At 44.2% G+C, this 20,238-nt stretch overlaps 2 protein-coding genes across 6 annotated transcripts in view; one reads left to right on the top strand and one right to left on the bottom strand.

Moving 5' to 3' along the window:
- Positions 1-879: 879 nt before the first annotated feature.
- On the top strand, positions 880-14,140 carry LOC147031111 (uncharacterized). 5 transcript variants are annotated; one of them, XR_015056664.1, is made up of 5 exons: positions 880-1,143; positions 8,012-8,455; positions 11,467-11,514; positions 12,864-12,950; positions 13,244-14,140. XR_015056664.1 is itself a non-coding variant. In XM_085875836.1 (4 exons), exons 1-4 carry the CDS (start codon positions 1,101-1,103, stop codon positions 13,252-13,254), a joined length of 585 nt encoding a protein of 194 aa, XP_085731962.1. In that variant the 5' UTR covers positions 880-1,100; the 3' UTR covers positions 13,255-14,140. The 5 variants fall into 5 exon arrangements, 3 of the variants coding, with proteins under 3 accessions (XP_085731962.1, XP_085731964.1, XP_085731963.1); XR_015056663.1 differs by having other exon boundaries at positions 11,662-12,950; XM_085875836.1 differs by lacking the exon at positions 11,467-11,514.
- The window catches only part of LOC147031110 (uncharacterized), a 31,619-nt gene continuing 24,459 nt past the window's right edge, over positions 13,079-20,238 (bottom strand). The window contains exons 7-11 of the mRNA XM_085875840.1: positions 18,549-18,623; positions 18,360-18,396; positions 17,231-17,259; positions 16,986-17,010; positions 13,079-13,900 (exon numbers count right to left, since the gene is read on the bottom strand). Of these exons, the coding sequence (XP_085731966.1) occupies positions 13,885-13,900; positions 16,986-17,010; positions 17,231-17,259; positions 18,360-18,396; positions 18,549-18,623 (182 nt within the window). The 3' untranslated portion in view covers positions 13,079-13,884. The remainder of the gene's footprint in view (positions 13,901-16,985; positions 17,011-17,230; positions 17,260-18,359; positions 18,397-18,548; positions 18,624-20,238) is intronic.

Raw genomic sequence — 20,238 nt, 5'->3', positions numbered from 1 at the left:
GTGTTGCATGCTTCGAACAAGATCGCCTGAGGGGCAGGTACTCCACTTGCAAAGAAGAAAGTTTGTTTGTGTGTTCACGTTTTTGTTTATGCATTCAGACCCACAGGAAGCAATGCAACCAAACTTTGCACGGCCTCATCTTTCATGCAGAGGAAGGTCGAGGGCTTTGTTTGGATTAAAAATAAAAAAACATTGACCCCAGATAAAACCAGGGTAATTCGCCTTCAGACCTCCATCGGGTCTTCTGCTTATACACTACCTGGGTTTCTCCCAGAGTGATCGAGTAATATGTTTTGTTCGGATCGGAGGTTGAGGTTGTTGTGATTTGTTGTCAACAAGCAAAAAAATTAATTATCAGAGTATTTCATCGAATGTCCCCGTAATATAATAATTGCCGCCAACTATCATCTCCGAACGGTAATTGCATCTTGATTATAATTCCTCGAGACAATTAGTTGAGCCTCCAGACGCACGTGGCCTCAATTCCACAGAGATCTAATTAACATGAGGTAATTAAATATCATCCGATAAAATGTGACTTTTTGGGATTTTATTTATTTTTTAAACGTTCAGTCCCTTCACTGCAAACTTGACCTAAATGACGTTCAAAGTGCTCACAGAGTTACAGTACTTCGTACTATCATTCCTCATGAGGAGCGTGCGTGCCGCGTGAATTAAACTATAAATCGAAGAACATGTCGGGGTCGGATACTGGCACACGTCAGGTGAATGAAGAAGAAGAGCGCGTCGCCCGTCACAGACGTCCGGTGTATTTATGTGTGTTTGTTTATGACGTCCGTCCTCGTCACTGATTTTCCTCCGTCACTGACGTCCGGTTGACGTGAATGGTTTTTGGTGTTTGTGAATAAAATTGAGGAAACGAAGAGCTTGAAGATAGGGATCAATGTCCTTGGGGAATGTGCTCGGCGGTGGAACCGGTTTGGCGGGTAGTGGGGGGTGGAACGGAGATGATGATGAGGAGGCAGAGACACAGGTGAGGGCTGTGTCACGTGACACGATTTGTCCGGCGTCGATGAGGACGAGTCGCTCGGCCTTTTGCCGCCCAGTTCCTCACGGAAGGTGTGCGTGAGACGCGAACAATGGACAGGTGGACGGTGTTTCTCCGATTACTGGTTCTAAGCGGTGAGTGTTTCGGATTATAACCCGGAAACTATTGCAGGTGATCTGTCCATAAGACTAAAGGGGGCTGTGCTGTGTCTGCGGGGGTCGAGGGTCGTGGAGATGCTTCGGGGTGCCGCAGTGATAATTTCGTGGTGAACATAGACACACCAACACAACCAAACTTCTGATGATTTTCAAGCTGAATGAAAAACGAATGAGTTGATCCTCGAGTGAATGAATCGTCGTTCCATGCGAGTCATATCGGGGTTTTGATCATTTAACGTTTTCACGACCTCGTCGGATTCACGTTCGCAGCACACCTGCCCGTTGACCACTTGATAGCCCCAAGGAGGGTGTGTAACGGACTGAGAAATGCCAAGGTGTGCTGATCTCGTTAATGCAGGTGTCCAGGTTGGTGGAAGAGCAGAACCACAGGTGATGATGGATGAACAAACATCACAGGGACAAGGGGAATCGAGTGGGACAACTACAAACGGATGTTGGGGGGGGGGGGGGTTGGGGTCATTGTATGAGGATGAGAAGAGGTGTGTGCGAGAGGTGTTGGGAGGCTCAGACGTGCACCTGGGAGAGACCATCACGTGACGGAGGGCAGCAGACTTGATGAGAATAGCTGACGCTCGAGTTGAGGAAATACTTTACAATTTTCGCTTCGCACGGTCAAGGTGCAGGCTTTAAAAGGTACGTGGCGCACCTGTGAGTGCCATACCTGAACACGAGTACATCTGTGAGGGTGAGGTATAATTTGTGGAATGTTGAACAAAATTGGTCCTTGTAGAAAGGTGTTGTCAAACCTTTTCATCCTGAAACTTGAGCCAATTCATACACAAATATTTTATTTTGAAACCAGTGTTGCTTATAGTTTGTATCAGAAACATGTTTGGATTGTGATTGTGATGTCATCCTCTGTTACAGAGCGTCGGTGCTGCTAAAGCAGTTTCTTGGCAAGGGTGATTTGCCGTTGTCTTCCCAGGAGTAATTTGTTCAGGGTACCGGCGATAGCTCACCTACTCTTTGTGAAGGACACCGCCGTCCACCAATGAATGCCGAAGGACGGGACACCAAGTTTTATGAACATCCGAGGGATGGCACACACATCGATGAATCACCGTGCCTGAGAAACACCTTGACGGTTTATAGCCGGGTCAGGATTCAAACCGAGACAGACTTGGAGGCGAATGTGCGTACTGCGTACCTCTAGGCCACCATGTCAGCCCCAGAAACGTGTTATCATTCCGTTTATAAACACATACCTTATGACTTGAAACAAACATTGAGTATTTTTGAAGAAAAAAATTCAATAAAACCCTCCACGCAGTTTGAACGAATTGTTTTCCAAAAAAAAAACAAAAAAAATATTCAAAACAAACGTTTACATTCCGCAGCAAATGTTTGTAATCCCCATAAGGGGAATGGCAGACAAATATAATGGCAGCTGTGATCTGTTCATCGGACAATTGCTCAATGGCCAGCTGTCTGCTTGGTTATCCCAATTTCCACGAACATGGATCAGCTTGCAAACATTCTCTGTTCCTCATATGTGGTAACTTATAACTACCACCATGCTCGCTGGTTGTGTCCAGTGTAACGACGAGCCAGGGCAATGCAACAAAGACTTCCTGTGAATCTCGTTCTGACTCGATCTGTGAACTTCCCAACAGTGATTTTGCAACTGGTACGTTCTCCCACCTGGACCTCGTTTCGAATAACTTTCCATCCAACCAAGTCAGTGGTTACCTCTAAATCTCATATACCCAACCTATCTGCCTCTGTCGCCATTTTACCTTGTCGTGCACACAGTCGACGGGATGGTGTGTCCTTTTTACCCGAGAAGGTAGAAAAGTTCTGTCCACCCTCGGACCTGCTTCGGTAACTGGAAAAGATGGCATCAATGTCCGTATTATCCTGCTCTACTGTGCTTGCTTCACCTCTGTCTGTTTGGGGAAGTTGGTTCCACAGGCAAGAGGAACAAATGAGTGGAGATGAGTAGTGAGCCTGGATTTTGGGTATTTAACAAGAAGGGGGTTACTGGCAGACCTTGTGGGCCCTGCAGAAAACCTATGAGACAGAACGAATAAAGGGCAGAAGGTGCAAGACCAAAAAGGAGGTGGTGGGATACAGAGAGGCCACCAACCTGTCTGCGATGTGAAAGTAACAGGCCAATAAACTCGGATTAGTTGTGGGCGATCCTAATGATTGAGGGCCTTGCTTTCCAAGGTATCAATAAGAACAATGTGTGAGGCAGGGGCACCAACCCAAAGGGGAGAGCAGTACTCCATTGAGCTGTGAATGAAGGCCTTGTTGTTAAAAGCTCAGATTAGCCAAGGAAAGCTGTTGCATGATGAAGTATGTCCAGTTAGCAGCTGGTTTTGAAGGCATCTTGGAAATATGGTCTGCTCAAGAAAGATCATAGCTGATGGTAAGGCCCAGAATTTGAGTGACTCGCCTCTTCAGTGGTGTGTTTAGAAGAAGATGGAAGGGTTTGCCGGACGGTCGTTTTGTAGAGACGGTGAAGGTGTGGGATTTGTCGGGGTTGAAAGACTTATTCCAAGTATTGGATGAGCTCCTGATTCTATCAAGGTCTGCAGAGAAGGAAGAAGCTGCTGCCTGCCTGTCTCGAGGATTTGAAATGATATGGCAGAGGGGATCAGAAAGATCATTGATGAGGATGACAAACAAAACTGGGTCCAAGACACTGCCTTGGGGCACTCCAACCTTGACAGAGAGAAGGGATGAGAGGATCCCATTAAGACTGCATGCGAGAGTGGAGGAAGTCTGATCCATGAGAGGAAGTGGCCTTGGATGCCATGAGCAAAGAGTTTGGAAATCAAGGAGGGGTGTCGGACTGCATTAAATGCTCGAGATATTTCCTGAGACACAACCATGATTTCATGTCTGACATTGAGACCTTTCTACCTTGTTGGGAGAGTAACAGCATAATGTACAAGGTAGAATGATTGGGTCTGAAACTGAACTGATGATCTGAGATTAGTCAGTTGGAGAAAAGGAAGGATTTGATGTCAGCTGCATTGATTGATTCCTTGACCTTGGTAATAATTGGAAGCAAGCTAAAAGGACTGTAGTTACGAGGATCCGTTTTTGCACCATGTTTGTGTATTTTCATGATGTTTGCTACTTCCAGGCAGACAGAAAAGCCCCAGAGAGAATGATCGAGTGAACAGAACAGGAAGAGGATGAACAAGAGCAGCAGAGCAGGTTTTTTTTTTAGGATACGTGCAAAGATGCCACCTGGGCCTGTCAGAATCGGAATGATGGTTTGCCGTCTGGGCCATGAAACATCGCCACCTTCTCAAGTTATATGTGATGAGGTTGTGTTCTCAAGGTGTAGGGAGTGAGGCCATGAGCGGTTGGGTACACAAGATTTGGAAGCAAACACAGAATTGAGGCATTCGGCCTTCTCGCATGCAGACAGCTGTCGTGCCACTTGAAGTGACGGAAATTATGGAGGGGGAGCATACTCAAGAGACCGACTTAACAAGGCACCACCAGGTCTTTGGATAAGGAGACAGGTTTGAGAGTTCATCCTTGGGGTTGACCAGATATTGTTTTTTGGCTTTCTTGAAGGGAAAAGCCTCACCACAGGATTCTGTGTACCTCGGGTGACAGGATAAGTATGATGACTGCAGATGAGATGGTATGAATCTCTACATTAGAGAAAGCAAGCTTGTGTGAAAGGACTCACAGGCAGCATCAATATCAGGAGAGGTGGAAATGAAGGGCCAGTCTTGACATGAGAGGGCACCTTGCAGCCCGTGTCAGTCAGCTTGGGTGAACTGCCAAACTCCATGGTGCTGAGGCAACTCTCTGACAATAGCCAGAAAAATGTTGACTCTCACACAAGCACATGACAAGATGAACTTATTGGAGCAGAAGAGGAACAGGAGACATATGTCGGAAAATTCATTACCAAGTCCAGAAGGGAGGACACGCCATTGGGAGAGATCTGGGTCAGAAAGTTCACCGATTGGGTGATGCCCATGGAATCGTTGCTGCAATGCCATGGCTGGTTGAAGAGGTACCAACACCCAGCCAATTGGCATGGTCACCATTGAAATCACCGCATACGAGGAAGAGAGAGAGAGTTGGGATGGGTGGTTGTAAGATGGCCCAGGTTGGCAGAGAGGGAGATGTAAATGGAGTCGTCCTTGTTAGGAGGATGGCATAGCACACAGACAAACAGGAGGTAGTTGTGGCGGGGAAAGCACAGCCAAAGGTACTCCTGGAGGAAGGGTAGTACACTGATAGTGGGAAATGGAGTTATTAACATAAACTGCAACTCTGCCACCAGAACAGGATTCAAGCCTGGCAAACCGGAAAGGGACAATACCCAGGGAAAGGAGAGAAATCAGGGACATCGTGTGAGAGGAAGGATTCTGTTCGACACATGTTCGATTTATTAGTAACAGTTTGGATTGAGAAAATTGTCAAATTGGAGCGAATACCTCGGGTGTTGGAGGCCCATAGGTTGGGGATGGGGGAAGAGGTGCTGTTGGCAGGAAAGGTGGGGGGGGGGGTAGGTTGGGTGAGAGAAGGGGAAGCTTGAGTGAGGGAAGGGGAAACTTGGGTGAGAGAAGAGAAATGTGGGAGGGGTGGTGGAGCGTGGAAGCATAGAGAAGGGGAGGTAGGAAAATGTGGAATAGTGCATGAGGTGGGCATAGAGGAGAGAACGGAGGGGCTGTGACGCGGGGAGAGAACGGAGGGCCAGGACGCAGGGAGAGAACGGAGGGGGCAGGGGGCAGGGTGCAGGGGAGGCGAGGAGGATGTAGGAAGTGAAGGAAGGAAGGAAGGAAAGGGTGGGGGGAGTGAGGAGTAAAGGAAGTAAATGAAGAAAGAAGGGGTATAACATGGAGGAAGCAATGAGGGGGGGCATGGGTTGATTGACATAATCCAGGGACACTGAGTAGGTGTCGGGTGGAGGTGGAAGAGCCTGGAGTGAGTGGAGAGAAACTCGGGTGTGAAGATGACATGGGGGAACGGTGCTGATGTGAGGGAGTACTGACTATTTTCTGCCCTTTGTGGGATTTCCTTCCAGAGATGGTCCAATTGGACTCTTCCCTCCAGGGCTTCAAGCATCCATTGCACCACCACAATCTCATGTCATCCCCCATTCTATCCTCATTCTTTCCGACCCCATTAACTCCCACAAACTCAACCCTCTTGTTTGCATGTTGGTGTTTCCTCCCTCTTCTCTACCCCTTTGTTATTATCTCATTCCCTTGTTTTATCCAACTGTTATGCCACTCCTCCACTCACTACATTTTTACCGTTATCTAGCTATTCCATGAACCCCGATTGTCTGCGCAATTGGATAACATATCAAAAAAATTAATCAAAATTAGCTGCCCAGGCGTGATTTATAATGCCTACCCCAGATTTTAAAGGCAAAGACACAAGGTTGGACAATTAAATAATATTATATTCCTGCCCCACTTTCAGATCTGCATTTCCTGCTGCTTGAAGTTTTGTGGGTGCTGAAGGGAGAAGTGTGATTGATAGAGGAAACATTGAAACTCGGTCGGGACAGTAGATATTATTCACAATGCTACCATTATGTTAACTGAACATGCTACCATTATGGTCCAAGCCCTATCATCCATGCACCCTAATACACCACAGGGTTTCTTGGCATGGGTTATGAGCATCATAAATTTAATTCTTCACTCACCATCGGGTCATACATCAGATATTATGAAGTTTAGGATTTTTCGGATAAAGATTTCAATTCAAACAATTATGGCTGGACGACCACTCCACCGATGACGTCATCGTTGTCACCCCAAATACACCATGGGGAGTTGACATATGCAAAGTTTCAATTTTTTTTTGTTCAGCAGTTTCAGAGAAAATGATGTAAGAGATGGTGGTGAACAGCTGTTTTGAAGACCTGGAGGGAAGAGTGGGATTGAAGAGAGTGTGGGAGTTTATTCTAAAGGTGGGGGGGGGGGGAAGAGGAATGAAAGAGTGAAGGCGAGCAGTGATTCTTGATTTTGGTGGTTTTATCAGAAGGGGGTTGCTGGTGGACTTTGAGCACACTGAGGAAATATGAGGGGGACATATCTCAGACAGAGTGGGGGGGGGGAGGGGGGCGACACTAGAGAGGAGACTTTAGAAGACAGAAGGACCACCGACCTCTTTGTGGTGAGAGAGTGAGATACCCAAAGACTCAGCTGCATCATGGGAGATACCAATGATCCTAAATGCCTTTGTTTCCACAGCATGAAGCTGAGAAAGGTGAGAGACAGGAGCACCAGCACAGAGGAGAGAGCAGTACTCCATCAGACTGTGGATGAAAGCTTTGTATGTGGTGAGGAGCTCAGGTGTGCCGAGGAGGGACTTTGCACTATGGAGGATTCCCAGTCGGTGACTGGCTTTGGAGTTCAGCTTGGAAATGTGGCTTTGCCAGGAAAGATCATGGCACAGAGTGAGACCCAGAAGTTTGAATGAAAGGACTTCTTCAAGAGGATTGTTGTTAAAGTAGATGGGGGTTCCAGGCGGTCTTTTTGGAGAGACATAGTGAGAGTAAGTGAGTTTAATTTTTCCTTTTAATCCAATATGGCTGCCATACCACGTGTCAGACCTATGACATCAGAGTTATCAATAAAATCCTCTCCATGGGGAGAGTTTTGCATTGATCGGATAAGTGGTTGCAGGGAAAACCATTTTTAAAGGAAAAACAAGCACACACGCACACACGCACACACGCACACACACCCTCTCCTACCACATGGTTGTATATAAAAAAAATTATCTCATTTTGAGAAACTCCTGCTATGTTATTGATTCAAATCTTCTAAGTATGTCATTGGATTTGGCATAATTTTATATTTTCTAATAAATCCCTCCTATTCAGTCGCAGCAACAAGAAGCTTGGGCCAGGAAAGTTCCCACATCGAGGGTACCCAAGGCTCATTTTCCAGTTCCCTGGATTCGAATGACAACTTGGATGCTCTTTCCAGCTACGTATCTCCTCCTCGTAATGCGAGTGGCCCACCTGGATCCGCCATATGCTTTGCATGCGAGATGCCGAACTCCTCCCTAGTTTGGTGGCTCGTCGACGACAAAGTCGTCTTCTACTGGCCTTTTGATCGAAATCCTGGAATCCAGGGTCGTTTCTTCGGCCAGATGCTCCCTCTGGAGGGGAAATACGCCATGCCAGGCATCATCACCACATCCTTGTGCATCCTCAATGCACAAGAGCCTGACCGAGGTCTTCAAGTACGCTGTGGATCCTCGACTCGTACACACACTCGGTCTGCGTACGTCCGTGTGCTGCGACAGGGTGACCGACGGATTGGTGAGCAAAACGGATTAGATCCGTCTTTTTAAAATATCGACTTGTTATAAATCCATGATTTTTTTTTTCCTATTATAACTTCACTTTATAAATGATGTTTTACGAAAGAAATAGCATGTTGAGATGATCTTTGGAAGCCTTACTCAAACACTTAAGAGGATGTGGGTAAAACAATGTGCAATTGCGATGGGTCTAAGATAAGGGTCTTTTCTGCAGCATCAACTGGCATTGAACGGCTCCATGAAATCTGCACACAGGGAAGGGGTAAAGGTGTGGGAGACTAGCCCAACATATTTGAGGATCTTCTGTTCCAAACTTTTAAAAAATCAAGGTATTATAATAACTTGTATGGCTGGCAGGATTCAAACGTAGGCTAGACAGCTTAGAGGCAGATTCTAAGATGTCTATCCTGGGTTTGAATCCTAACCTAGCTATAAACTGTTATCCTGGGGTTTTGCAGGCAAGGCAAGGCATCATTGTGTGTGCTGTCCCTTGAATGTCCATTCAACTTGGTGTTCCGTCTGCTCCGGTTAGCTGGTAGATTATAAAAAATCCCATGGTGTCCTTCACGAAGAGTAGACGTGTTATCTCCGGCATTCTCAACATATTCCAAATTCCTACCCAAACCACCTTTAGTCCGTCAACACTGGCCACCCTATTTGAAAAAGACCGGCCAAAAACGCTCCCCAGCCAACCCCACAAGAAGGTGGTAATAATTAGGGTCATTAAAGAAGTAGCCAAGGTAGTAGATAATATTAACATAATAATAATAATAATAATAATAATAATAATAACAATCATGTTCTTCCAGTGAGTAGCCTCAACTTTAAATGAAAAAGTGATTTGAAATACCAAGCTTGCCGAGGTCAATTTGGTGTCATTACTCGGAATGTCGTTAAATTTTCTCGAAGGAATCACAGGTGAAAGGGAGCATAATGCACACAGACAATGTGCCTATTGTTCATATTACCCAGAGTGCTTCTGGACACGTAGCTCAGTCACATGACCTGGGTTGCTGGAGGTACAACTGATGATCCTTAAAATAGTGCGCATCTTAATTTTGCAATCCTTTTGTTACCTTCCCGCAATTTTTGTAATAATACCCACAGAATATCCACGCAACGTAAAATGTGACTTCAAGTCCTCAACCACCCCCCTCCCTCACAAACCCAAAGTCCTCAGACTCCCTCCACCCCACTCCCAAAGCCAACCTCACCCTCCCAACTCTGGCCCATCTTTGTCCCCGCCCCCCCCACTCCTCACAACCCCAACTCATTGTCCTCCCCACTTGTAAAAGCAAAAGGGCATTCCCACATTGATAACTACGATAGATATTCTTCATTACGTTACTGAAACAGCGGAATATTTAACTCTTTTCCCCTCCCAGATCATGCTATTTCCCACTTCACAGAAACTGCTATTGTAACAGCAACAGCATGGCTCCTACACATCATGGCCCATCACGTTGGCCTGTCCAACTCACAATTTTGCGAGATATGAGGAAACCCTGTGGAACTGCAACTCTTAAGATGAAGTGACCATGAGCAGCCTACTCGTGCCAATAAATGACCCAAAACCAATTATCTTCTTTTCGATGCATATTTACAAATCGTTAAAAGTAACGATTTGTAACTCTTCCCGCCCCCCTCCACTCTCTCAAAAGCCCCAAATCCTCAACCTCCACATTCCAACCCTGAGGCATCAATCTCTTCCCCACTCCAAGTCTTCAAACCCCCTCCCCACCACAACTCAGCCTCTTCTCCCCACCCCAAAGCTTCAGCCTCAACCTCCTCCTCCCAAATACATCTCATCTTTGCTTCCCCCCACTCCTTCCCCAATCCTCCAAGTCCTCACCCTCCCTTTGCCAACCCAAGGGCATAAATTCCTTCCCCACTCCAAACATTCAATGCCCCCACCCCTGCCATAACTCAACACCCCCCCCCCACCAAAAGTCCTCAACCTCCCAACTCTGTCCCCCCCCTCACCCTCCCATTCATAAAAGCAAACGAGCATTCTCACATCGAAACAGCGGAATGTTTACCACTTTCCACTCCCCTCATGCTATCACCGACTTTGCAGAAACAGTTCCTACATGTAATAGCCCATCATGGTCACCTGTCCAATTCACAATCCCGTGAGATATGCAGGTAAAGATATGTGACCATGAGCAGGTTAATTGTGCCAATAAACGACCCAAACCCAATTATCTTCTTCCTGATGAATACATACACGCATCATAAAAAGTAATTGACATCGGATAAAGACCTTTCATTAGCCCTGCGTGGGCTTAAGTTTAAGCGTGGGTTTAAGCCCTGCTTGAGAGAGTGTCACATTGTTATTTGGGTGGTGTGTAAGGTAACAGACCGCTGCCTCGATCAGAGGCCTATCTTCACAAGGCCCGTGATGCCTATCGACATCCTTTTACCTGTCGCTTTGCTCGTTTTACACTGAAGGAAAAACTTATCGGGAGGACATGGCAATTGTGAATATGGCAGCTCTGAAGATGTCTTTAATTTTGCGTAGCAGTAAGCACCAACATGGTGGCCATACAATTTTTTTCATCAGGTTGAAATTGTGTGTGGAGTCAGGCTATCTGTCCAACCAATGGGTGGAACAGAATGTTAGAGACACATGGATGAACAAGCGTATTATTATAAAGACGTGTATGTGTATATATATATATATATATATATATATATATATATATATATATATATATATATATATATATATATATATGCAAAAATGTGTCTTTATATCCGGTAACTACTTGGAGACCTTGGGCAGAGGGACACCAAGTTTCCAGAGTATACTCACTCAGGGGGGTCCCTTTCTCGTAGAAAAGTTTTATGTGACACTAGTATAAAAGCTCATCAAAAATGATGGGTTGGAATTATTTTATTCAAAATATTCAAGGGGAATGGAAGATGTGATGTTTTGTAGCAAGAGAAAGCGTTATTTACAAATATTACCCTATTTTCTTTATCTTCTGGGGCGTTTCATTTCGACAGTGCAGCCTCGTCGGCATGCCAAAGTCTGAAGCCTCGGCCTAGCATCAGGTGTGTTTTCATCTTTATTTATTAGACATCCAACATACATAAATGAACACTCATTTTACTCTTCACATGTTGCACATCATGTGCAGCAAATTTCACCTCCATGTGCCTTGTATTTATTGAGTTGTTTTTATGTTTTTTTTTTCTTAGCTTCTGTCCACCGTCCTTGAGGTTTGCAAGTCACCGTCTACAATTCTAATAGAAGAGGCATAATTACTCTTTTAATGGAAAATGTTTGAGGTTTTTTTTATATCATGAAAAATAGACCGTAGTGATCACAGAGTTGTGTTAAAATATTGGCCTTAAATCCTTCTTAAATAGTCCTTATGAAGGAAGACAGACAAATACACAGTTTTATATCGGTAGATGTTTTTCAATTTTTTTATTTTTGGATTTCTCATCGGTGTTATTATTTGGGTTATTTCTCCACTGTGGTGGACCAGTTCTATAACTTTGCCCGGTAACTACTCCGAGACCAAAGACCATAGATAGATGGGATGGGAAAGTCCTATTACGCATGTATGAGCCAAATTAGAATTGTCTCTCTTTCATTAAAGTTTCCATGAGCCACCGGATTATGTGATATTTCAATGCCTATACTATAGAATATCAAAAACTTTAAAAGTCAAATAAATAGCACTTTAGATCCATTCAGATATTTTAAGACCCTTTAGACTGCTTACACACTTTAGGCTCCTTAAACCCTTTCGAACCCAGTTTCCCTTTCGACAATGCTATCCTAAATTGAGATATGCTATCTCAATTTTAAGGAAAAAAATAATCAAAAGTTTTGTTTTTTTAATTAGCATTTTTTAAATTCAAAATCAGACTTACATTGACAGAAAATGTACAAACTATACATATAATGACACACAAGTACACTTAATGTGGAAGAAAGTGCCTTCTCAATTACTTTCATTTCAATTTCAGAAAAATATAGATAAATCGTTGTTTCTGGCAACACCCAACTTCAGTCGCTCCAGCAGTCGCTGTTTTCCTTTGTCTTTTTAATGTTGAATTTCACATTAACGGTACTTGTGCGTCATTTTATATATAGTTTGTACATTTTCTGTCAATGTAAGTCTGATTTTGAATTAAAAAAATACTAATTAAAAAAACAAAAATTTTGTTTATTTTTTTTTTTCCTTAAAATTGAGATAGCATAAAAACAACCTGATTGAGCGAAATCAGATACATTTCGAAATTCAGCATGCAAAAATCATATATAAGTACCGTTGAGAAAACCTAGACCTATGAAATGACGCAGACCAGCGTTATATATGTTGTATTATTAATTTTATTTTCACTAATCACTGCTGTGTATGTATGTATATGTGTGTGTTTATTTTAAGGTGCAAACGGGGCATCATCCAGGAGATTCAACTTACACTTGGTGCAGCTGGCTTCATCCACACTGCTAGTCACATATTTTACATTACGTGAGTGAGCAGCGAAGAGCCTGATCCACTCTCCCTAATGTGGAGTATTTATAAACAACACTGTGGTGTGTCATTCCAATTAATATGATAGGGGAACAACTCAACACAAGAGTCATCCCGAGGCAACATCCATCCGCTGTGATTTATTACGAGCCTTGAGCATTTGGTTCATGCGGAAAAATACAATAAAAAGCTTTCAGAGTGAATTGAGGTTGTGGTTAAAAAAAAAGAAGAAAGAAAGAAAGAAAGAAAGAAAGAAAGAAAGAACTCATACATATTGTTTGTTTTTGTAGATTGGTGGTGAACTTTCGGAAACGCAAGGATTCTTCTGAAATCGATTTTACGGGATCGTGGGGTTTTATGGGGTTCTTCGGAAATCGGTCGTGATGGCGGTTCAAGGGAGCATGTGAGGTGTGAGTGCAAGTGACACACAGTAATGGATCATTGCCTTCATTTGTCTATAAGATGCTGCGCTAACATGTTCAACACTCAAAAAAGTTTCTTAACCACACTTACGTCACACATTGAGAACAAACTACAAACACTGAGATCACGATATGTGCTCCAACGATCTAATTCTAGGGTAACATTTGGCTGACACCAAGCGTACAGGCTTTCAGCAAATGGCGATTGTGTTGCAATCACCGAAACATCGCATCTCTGGCCTGGAACGACCGAGGCTTTGGTTTTGGCTTTGCTGTGGTTCGGAAACATTCAAACTGAATGCTCATATCGATGTTCTGTGTGTTGCTTCGTAAACGGAATGATTGTGGTGTGCCGAGGATGCATTGCCTAAAAGGCGATGGTCGGTATTCGGAGGGACAAAGGACGTGGACAGCGGATCGTGGAGGTACTAGACAGTGTAGCCATGGTGGTTGAGAGGGCTTGTGAGGTGCGGTGAAAATGATCAAGTAGTTTTCTTTTGCTGTTATCTTCACACTTCAGCAGAACTGAGAAGAAAGACAAGAAATGAAGGGTGAGTGAAGGGATGGCTGATAAAGGACGATTGAAAGCAAATGATGCAGTAAAAGGAGACGGAAGCATTCCAAAACCCGATCATCACAATCGTATTAATAAAGTATAAATTTCCCATTTACGCAATTAACCTCATCCCTCTGTTGTTAAGCTTTATCAGGAGATTTAACGTCTGTATTAAATGAATAAATAAATAAAGGCTGATGCAACCAAAAGCTGTTCTTGATGAAAGAGCCTACTTTGAAGATAATCGGAATAAATTTACTTCATTTTACCTAGCACGTACCCGCGGAAGATCCACGCAACATAAAATGTGACCAAGTCCCCAACTTGCCCCCCCTCACAACCCCAGGTCATCACCCCCCCTCCCACAAGGCATCAATCCCCTCCCCACAACACCTCAACCCACCCTCCCTCAAAGTCTTCACCTCACTCCCATTCCTCCCCACACCCATTGTTTGTGTGCCTCCCCATCTTGACCTTTGGCTCTGCTGTTGGTGTCCCTCCCCCCTCCCTCCGCTGTTCCTTTTGTCCAATTGTGTCCTGATCCGTTCAATGTACTTGTACGGTATCATCTCTTCCATGAGCCTTGATTAATTATGTATACAAAAAAAGCCTCTCCCTCCCAACCATAAGGCTGCAATCCCCTCCCCACCCCACTCCAAGTATTCAAACCTCGTCACCACCACAATTCCTAAACTACCCTCTCCCACAAAGCTTCAACCTGCCCCCCACACAACTCTGTCAAATCTTTGCTCTCCCCACAGCCCCTCCCCACCCTCCTCCCACTAATAAAAGCGGACACTCCCACATCAAAAAAGTGGAATATTTGATGCTTTGCCCTCCCCATCATGCTACCACCTACTTCACAGAAACTGTGATTGAAACAGCCACTACATGTCGTGGCCCATCACGGTTAACTGTCCAACTCACAATCCTGTGAGATATGTGGAAAACCTGTGCAATTGCAGCAAAAATGACCAGAAAACAACTATCTTATTCCTGATGCTTCCATACACCCATCGTTAAAAGTAAATAATGATGGATGTTTTATTTTACAAGTACAGAAGCCCGTCAAAAAAGATGGGTTGAAGAAATGGCAACAAAACATTTAAGGAGACTGTAAGATATGATGTGTTGCAGCAAAAAAGCGTTATTTTAAAACAATACATGTACAAATGTGATGACCCTTTTAAAAATCCTTCTGGAACGTTTTGTTCCAACGGTACAGCCTCATGAGTATGCTGTAGTCTGAAGCCTAGGCCTATCACCAAGTGTGCTTATATCTTCTTGATTTATGAGACATCCCACGGACATAAATTAATGCTCGTTTTTACTCTGCGCGTGTTGCACATCACATGTTGCACAGCAAATTTCACCTCCCCGTGCCTTGTATTTATTATTATTATTATTAAAAAAAAAAAACTTTTCTGTTCATCGCCGTGGATGCCCGGTTGCAAGTCACCGTCTACATTTCCAATAGAAGAGACAAAATTAGTGTTTTATGGAAAATATTTTTTGAGTTGTTTTTATCCTCAAAAATCGACCGCAGTGAACACAATCACGTTAAAAGATTGGCCTTTAAAACCCGACTCGAATTGGCAAACCAGTGGGTGGAAAGGAATGTTACGCATGGATGGACGAACAAGCATATTATACAGATGCCTCACATCAAATCATTAAGGGCTGCCTAGAGGTGTGTGCACTCTCCTCTAAACTGTCTAGCCTGGGTTTGAATCCCGACCCAGCTACAAACTGTCATCCCGGTGTTTCATCAATGTGTCCTCGGATGGACGTCAATAAAACTGGGCGTTTCGTCTGCCAGCATTAGTTGGACGTTAAATATCCCACAGTGCCCTTCGCGAAGAGTCTGCAAGTTATCGGCAGCACCATAAACAAATTCCAAATTCCTACTCTAACCTAAAGGAGGCACTGAATTTGTGGCACAACTGCACTCCCAGCAAAGATTCAAACCCGCAGTCACGTGCTGCACACGGGGGAATGGAATGAGGTCAGCAGAACATCAGATACAGCAATTCATATCATTACCAACTACCCGACATTCCCTTAAAGTGACTGCAGTGACGTACGAAGTGTTGTTACAAGGAAGGCTTTCATCATCCCCGCACCAAGCAATCAAAATGCCCTCGTATTTGGACGTTCGAGAATACACCGACCAGGACAGCACATAAGGGTGTTTAAAATGGCCACAGGTGCTATACTCGAACCCGATGGCATACGACATAAAACGGGGAACGTTCTGTGCTAATGATTATTACTACATTCGAACAGATGCTGCTGTTACAGCAAAAGGTAGTTTGAAATAGGCGTCACTTCGGCTGTGAAAACGAGGCTGCATCATGCCGCCACCATTACAGGAGACAAAGTGAGATGCTTACAATGAGAAGTATATATATATATATATATATGAGCTGGTGTGTACAGCGACCATTTCATCGGTGGTAAGTATTTCCCCCACGCTAGACTCCGTATTAATTAATGCGTTTTAGTCTTGATCTTTATGAGTGTCTGCCAGAGGCAGCTTCGCTGTCGCACTTGTTTGTCTCCCATAATGGCGGATGGGCTTCATATCCCGGAGCGATACGATGCCATTGCATACTGCTTATGATGTTGTTGATGAGTAAACACACTGCATTGGCAAGCTGTTAATAACCATGTAAAGTCCTGTGAATAATTTGAATGACTAAAGGATTCTGGAAGGTAAATCACACCATTTACGTAAACTAATTTAGGAGAAACGGGGGATCTGTGAAAGGCGAACTCGATTTTTGGTGGAAAAGAAAGCTGGCTCATGTTGCAGCAACATCACTCTATTCGCTTCATTATATGTAGCACGGACGTTCATTAGATGCAGGACCATGATATTGGGCGACAACGAGAAAATCGACACTCGAACTGATGTGAAACCTGAATACCAGTATCACGATTCATGTGCTCGGATTGGGAACACCAAACGAGACGATGCGCCACCGCCACGCCCAACTCCGACCTCCTCTAAAGATGAAATAAATAATTGAGAAACTTTGATCGTTTACTTACACTGCCGCTTGTCTCATAGACATTCCTGCAACACACGTACACATCAATCATGTTGATTATTATTACATCGTGCGATGGAATGTCGTTTGTGATTCTAAACATACCCGGTATTACACATCGTACAATCCATAATCCAACCGCCTCGTTACCCGAAGAATGTGTTTATGAAATAAAGTTTTGTACGTCAGTACGATGGTGAGATTATGCGCGCACATGCATGCACGCACACAGTCATGCATACTTACGTCGTTGCATAACTTCTTCCTCCGGTTGGCTAAAAAGAGCAGGTTGGTTGGGGTAGAGGTGCAAAAGAGAGGGGAGGGAGATTAGATGGTGTTAAATAAGTGAATGTGTCGTGCGTACCACTGTCACTCTTATCGATTCCATTTAACCAAAGAACATTAAACTTTTCAAGAATCAATATCTCTTAAAATTGTTCCCCCCCCCCCCCCACTCTTACAAATCATAGACCTTGCATCACCAAGGATGCAATACTCGAATCTTTAGAACACCATGTGAATCTGTCACAAGCAAAATATAAAATAAATAAATAAGAGTGTGAGCACTCCCCTCTACAGATAAGGAAGAGGGTGGATACACGCACACATAACTCAACAAGGCAGAGGAGGGTACCTTCACAAATTCAAATGGATAAACGGCATGAAGTTACATTTGTGGTGCTCGATGAGTTTGACAGGATGGTATGTTGGAAAGGCAAACAGGCCTGCCTTGTGTCCATATTGGGTTGTACGCGTGAGCTTGTCGTGACCGGAGTGGTGCCACGACTAACAAACCCTTTCAAAGAGGGTTTAACCAGGAGAACCCACTCGAGGTTCGACAGGAAGGCACAAGTCGCGAGCGAGCTTGTCCTTGAGTGATCCGAGTTCAATTCCAGACCAGGCTATAAGTTGTCGGATTGGTGCTTCGCGGGTACGGTCGGCGTTGCATCGCAAGGTGCGCCACCCCTCGGCTGGATGTTAAACTTGGTGTCCCGCCTGCTAGCATTACCGGTGGCCATTAAAGATCTCGAAGATCCATGAGACCATTGTGTGCCTGTACCTTGAACAAATTCCAAACCTCTGCCCTCATGTGCAGTCATTGTCTCATTTCGTCACAATGCACATTCCAATTTAAAAATCACATCCCAGTACAACATGCATTTGTCGGTGGCGGTGATGGAAAGCAAACGAAGGATGGCTAGCACCGATATCTGGACCGGATGGATAGCTTAGCATCTCGTGGAACTCGCGGGTTATCGAACGATCCAACCAAGAGCAACAAAAATCCATGCAGTACGGATTATATAATCGATAAAAGGCAAAGCATTTCTCGAACATCATACGATCGATAAAAAGAGAAACAAGAACAACTCACCCTTTGTCCTTTGCAAAGTTACACTTGCAGTGTTTTCCTACAGATGGAAAGAAATTCCTTTGTTTTGAAAGATGCACAATTAAATATTTGTTAATTTCCAGGCGTAGGGACAAGATAATGGAGGAGGAAGGCGATTTGGGGTTGATGTGAGAGAGCATGAGGGAATTGAAGGTGAACAATAGATCTTACCAAAGAGAACCAAAAGGCCGGCAAAGAAGAACACAGCTGCAAGAATAAGACCCCAGTTCCTCAGCTTGGTATAATCTGGAGCACACAAAGCAAAGCATTACAATGTTTGTGTGTACAGGTCATCATCTTGGTGTTACTGTTCAGGTCAAGCCTCAATTATGATCAGTTTACGTGCTTCTCCTCTTTATGGTCATGCCCCAGTTGCTCACCTGAGATTTATGATGCTCAACATGCCCATGTTACCCCCTTATAGAGGGGTACATGGACATCAGCAGGACTGGTGTAGGTTGCATGGGTCTGGACGGGTGATTGTTTCCATCAAATGGTGAATGTGCTGTCAATGATTGTTCATTCCTCAAGTAGATAAACTGGTGGATTGAGTGGTGTTGAGAGAGCACAGGCATGGTGGGCCAAATGGCCTCCTGTGTCCAAATTCCTTGCATATTGTTATATTTGTATTTCTATGTTTGGCTCTTCTTGCTGCTTGGACCATTATATACATCTTCTGTAATCACTTGTGATGGTGTTGATGTCACCAGTGTTGGCCTGTGGGCGTTTGCTCAAGTAATAATCAAGCTTCGTAGCCAAAGATGGCCATTCACACGTGGTATGTGAACACCTGGGAGCACAACTTTGTTTGTAGTGATTGGAACCGCCACCCGCCCAGCAACCACACTGAGATAGCAAGCAGTGCAACATGGTGTCTGTGGGGATGTCCGAGAAGACGAGTCCCTGCTACCCTTGAAATTAAATCATAAAAATCCTTTAAATGCAACTTCCTATCACAGTTGGATACGAGGCCCATCCAAACATCACTGGTCGAAGAGTAGGATGTGATTAAAGCTATCGCTGTTTTGCACCAAAACAAGAAGTCGAGAGTTCATACAACTCCTTTCCCTAAGCAGTCTTGAGAAAAAGGACGTGGGACTTTGTTGGAAACAGTTTATTACAAGAAGATTGAAGTTCCCCCGTCCTGAGAGCAAGTGTCAAATTTGATTGGTCAAAACGGCGTACAATTTTGTTCAAGTACTGCTGCCCAGAAAGTTTTTGGAAGCGTAAACAAGGTGATTTGTGTTCTCCATTCTTCAAATATATGATTAAATTTAAATAGAATTAAAGTTTTAAAGACTATAAAAAAACAAACATTTTCATCAGGAGTTTACCACCGCTGATGCATCGTCTTTTACAGTTTACACAACCTTATGTAACACATTAAATTCGTTATTTGTGCCTGTTTGTGTTCTTCATGACATCTTTAAAACCAGTAAGCTTCCTGTTTGGAATGATTTTCAATGTTGTTTGACTGCCAGACAGACAGACAGAAGCAATTGTTTTACCAATCAAGTGATTCTCGTGCTGCTTGCAGAGGAATTTGTTCATTGCGTTCCTCCAAGCCTGTCCCTCGGTGTACTGCAGTTAGAGCAGAGGGAGGATGAAAGTAAAAGTGTTCAGGTCCTTGGTGCTTCCAGTCTTGCTCTACGGATGTGAGACTTGGACTCTGACCAGAAATCTAAGACGGAGACTTAACTCCTTCGGTACCAGGTCTCTTCGGAAAATCCTTGGCTATCGCTGGTCGGACTTTGTGTCAAACGAGTGGTTGCCGAGAGAGACTCAGGTGAGATTTGTGACCTGTATAGTCCGTGAGCATCTGCTGCGACTTTATGGACATGTGGCTCGTTTTCCAGACGCT

Source organism: Eptatretus burgeri, chromosome 3, assembly GCF_056783735.1.
Source record: "Eptatretus burgeri isolate ZD-2024b chromosome 3, Ebu_testis_v1, whole genome shotgun sequence".
NCBI classification, from domain to species: Eukaryota; Metazoa; Chordata; class Myxini; order Myxiniformes; family Myxinidae; genus Eptatretus; species Eptatretus burgeri.
Note: the sequence above shows the minus strand (reverse complement) of the source record. Positions and strands in the feature narration are given on the sequence as shown.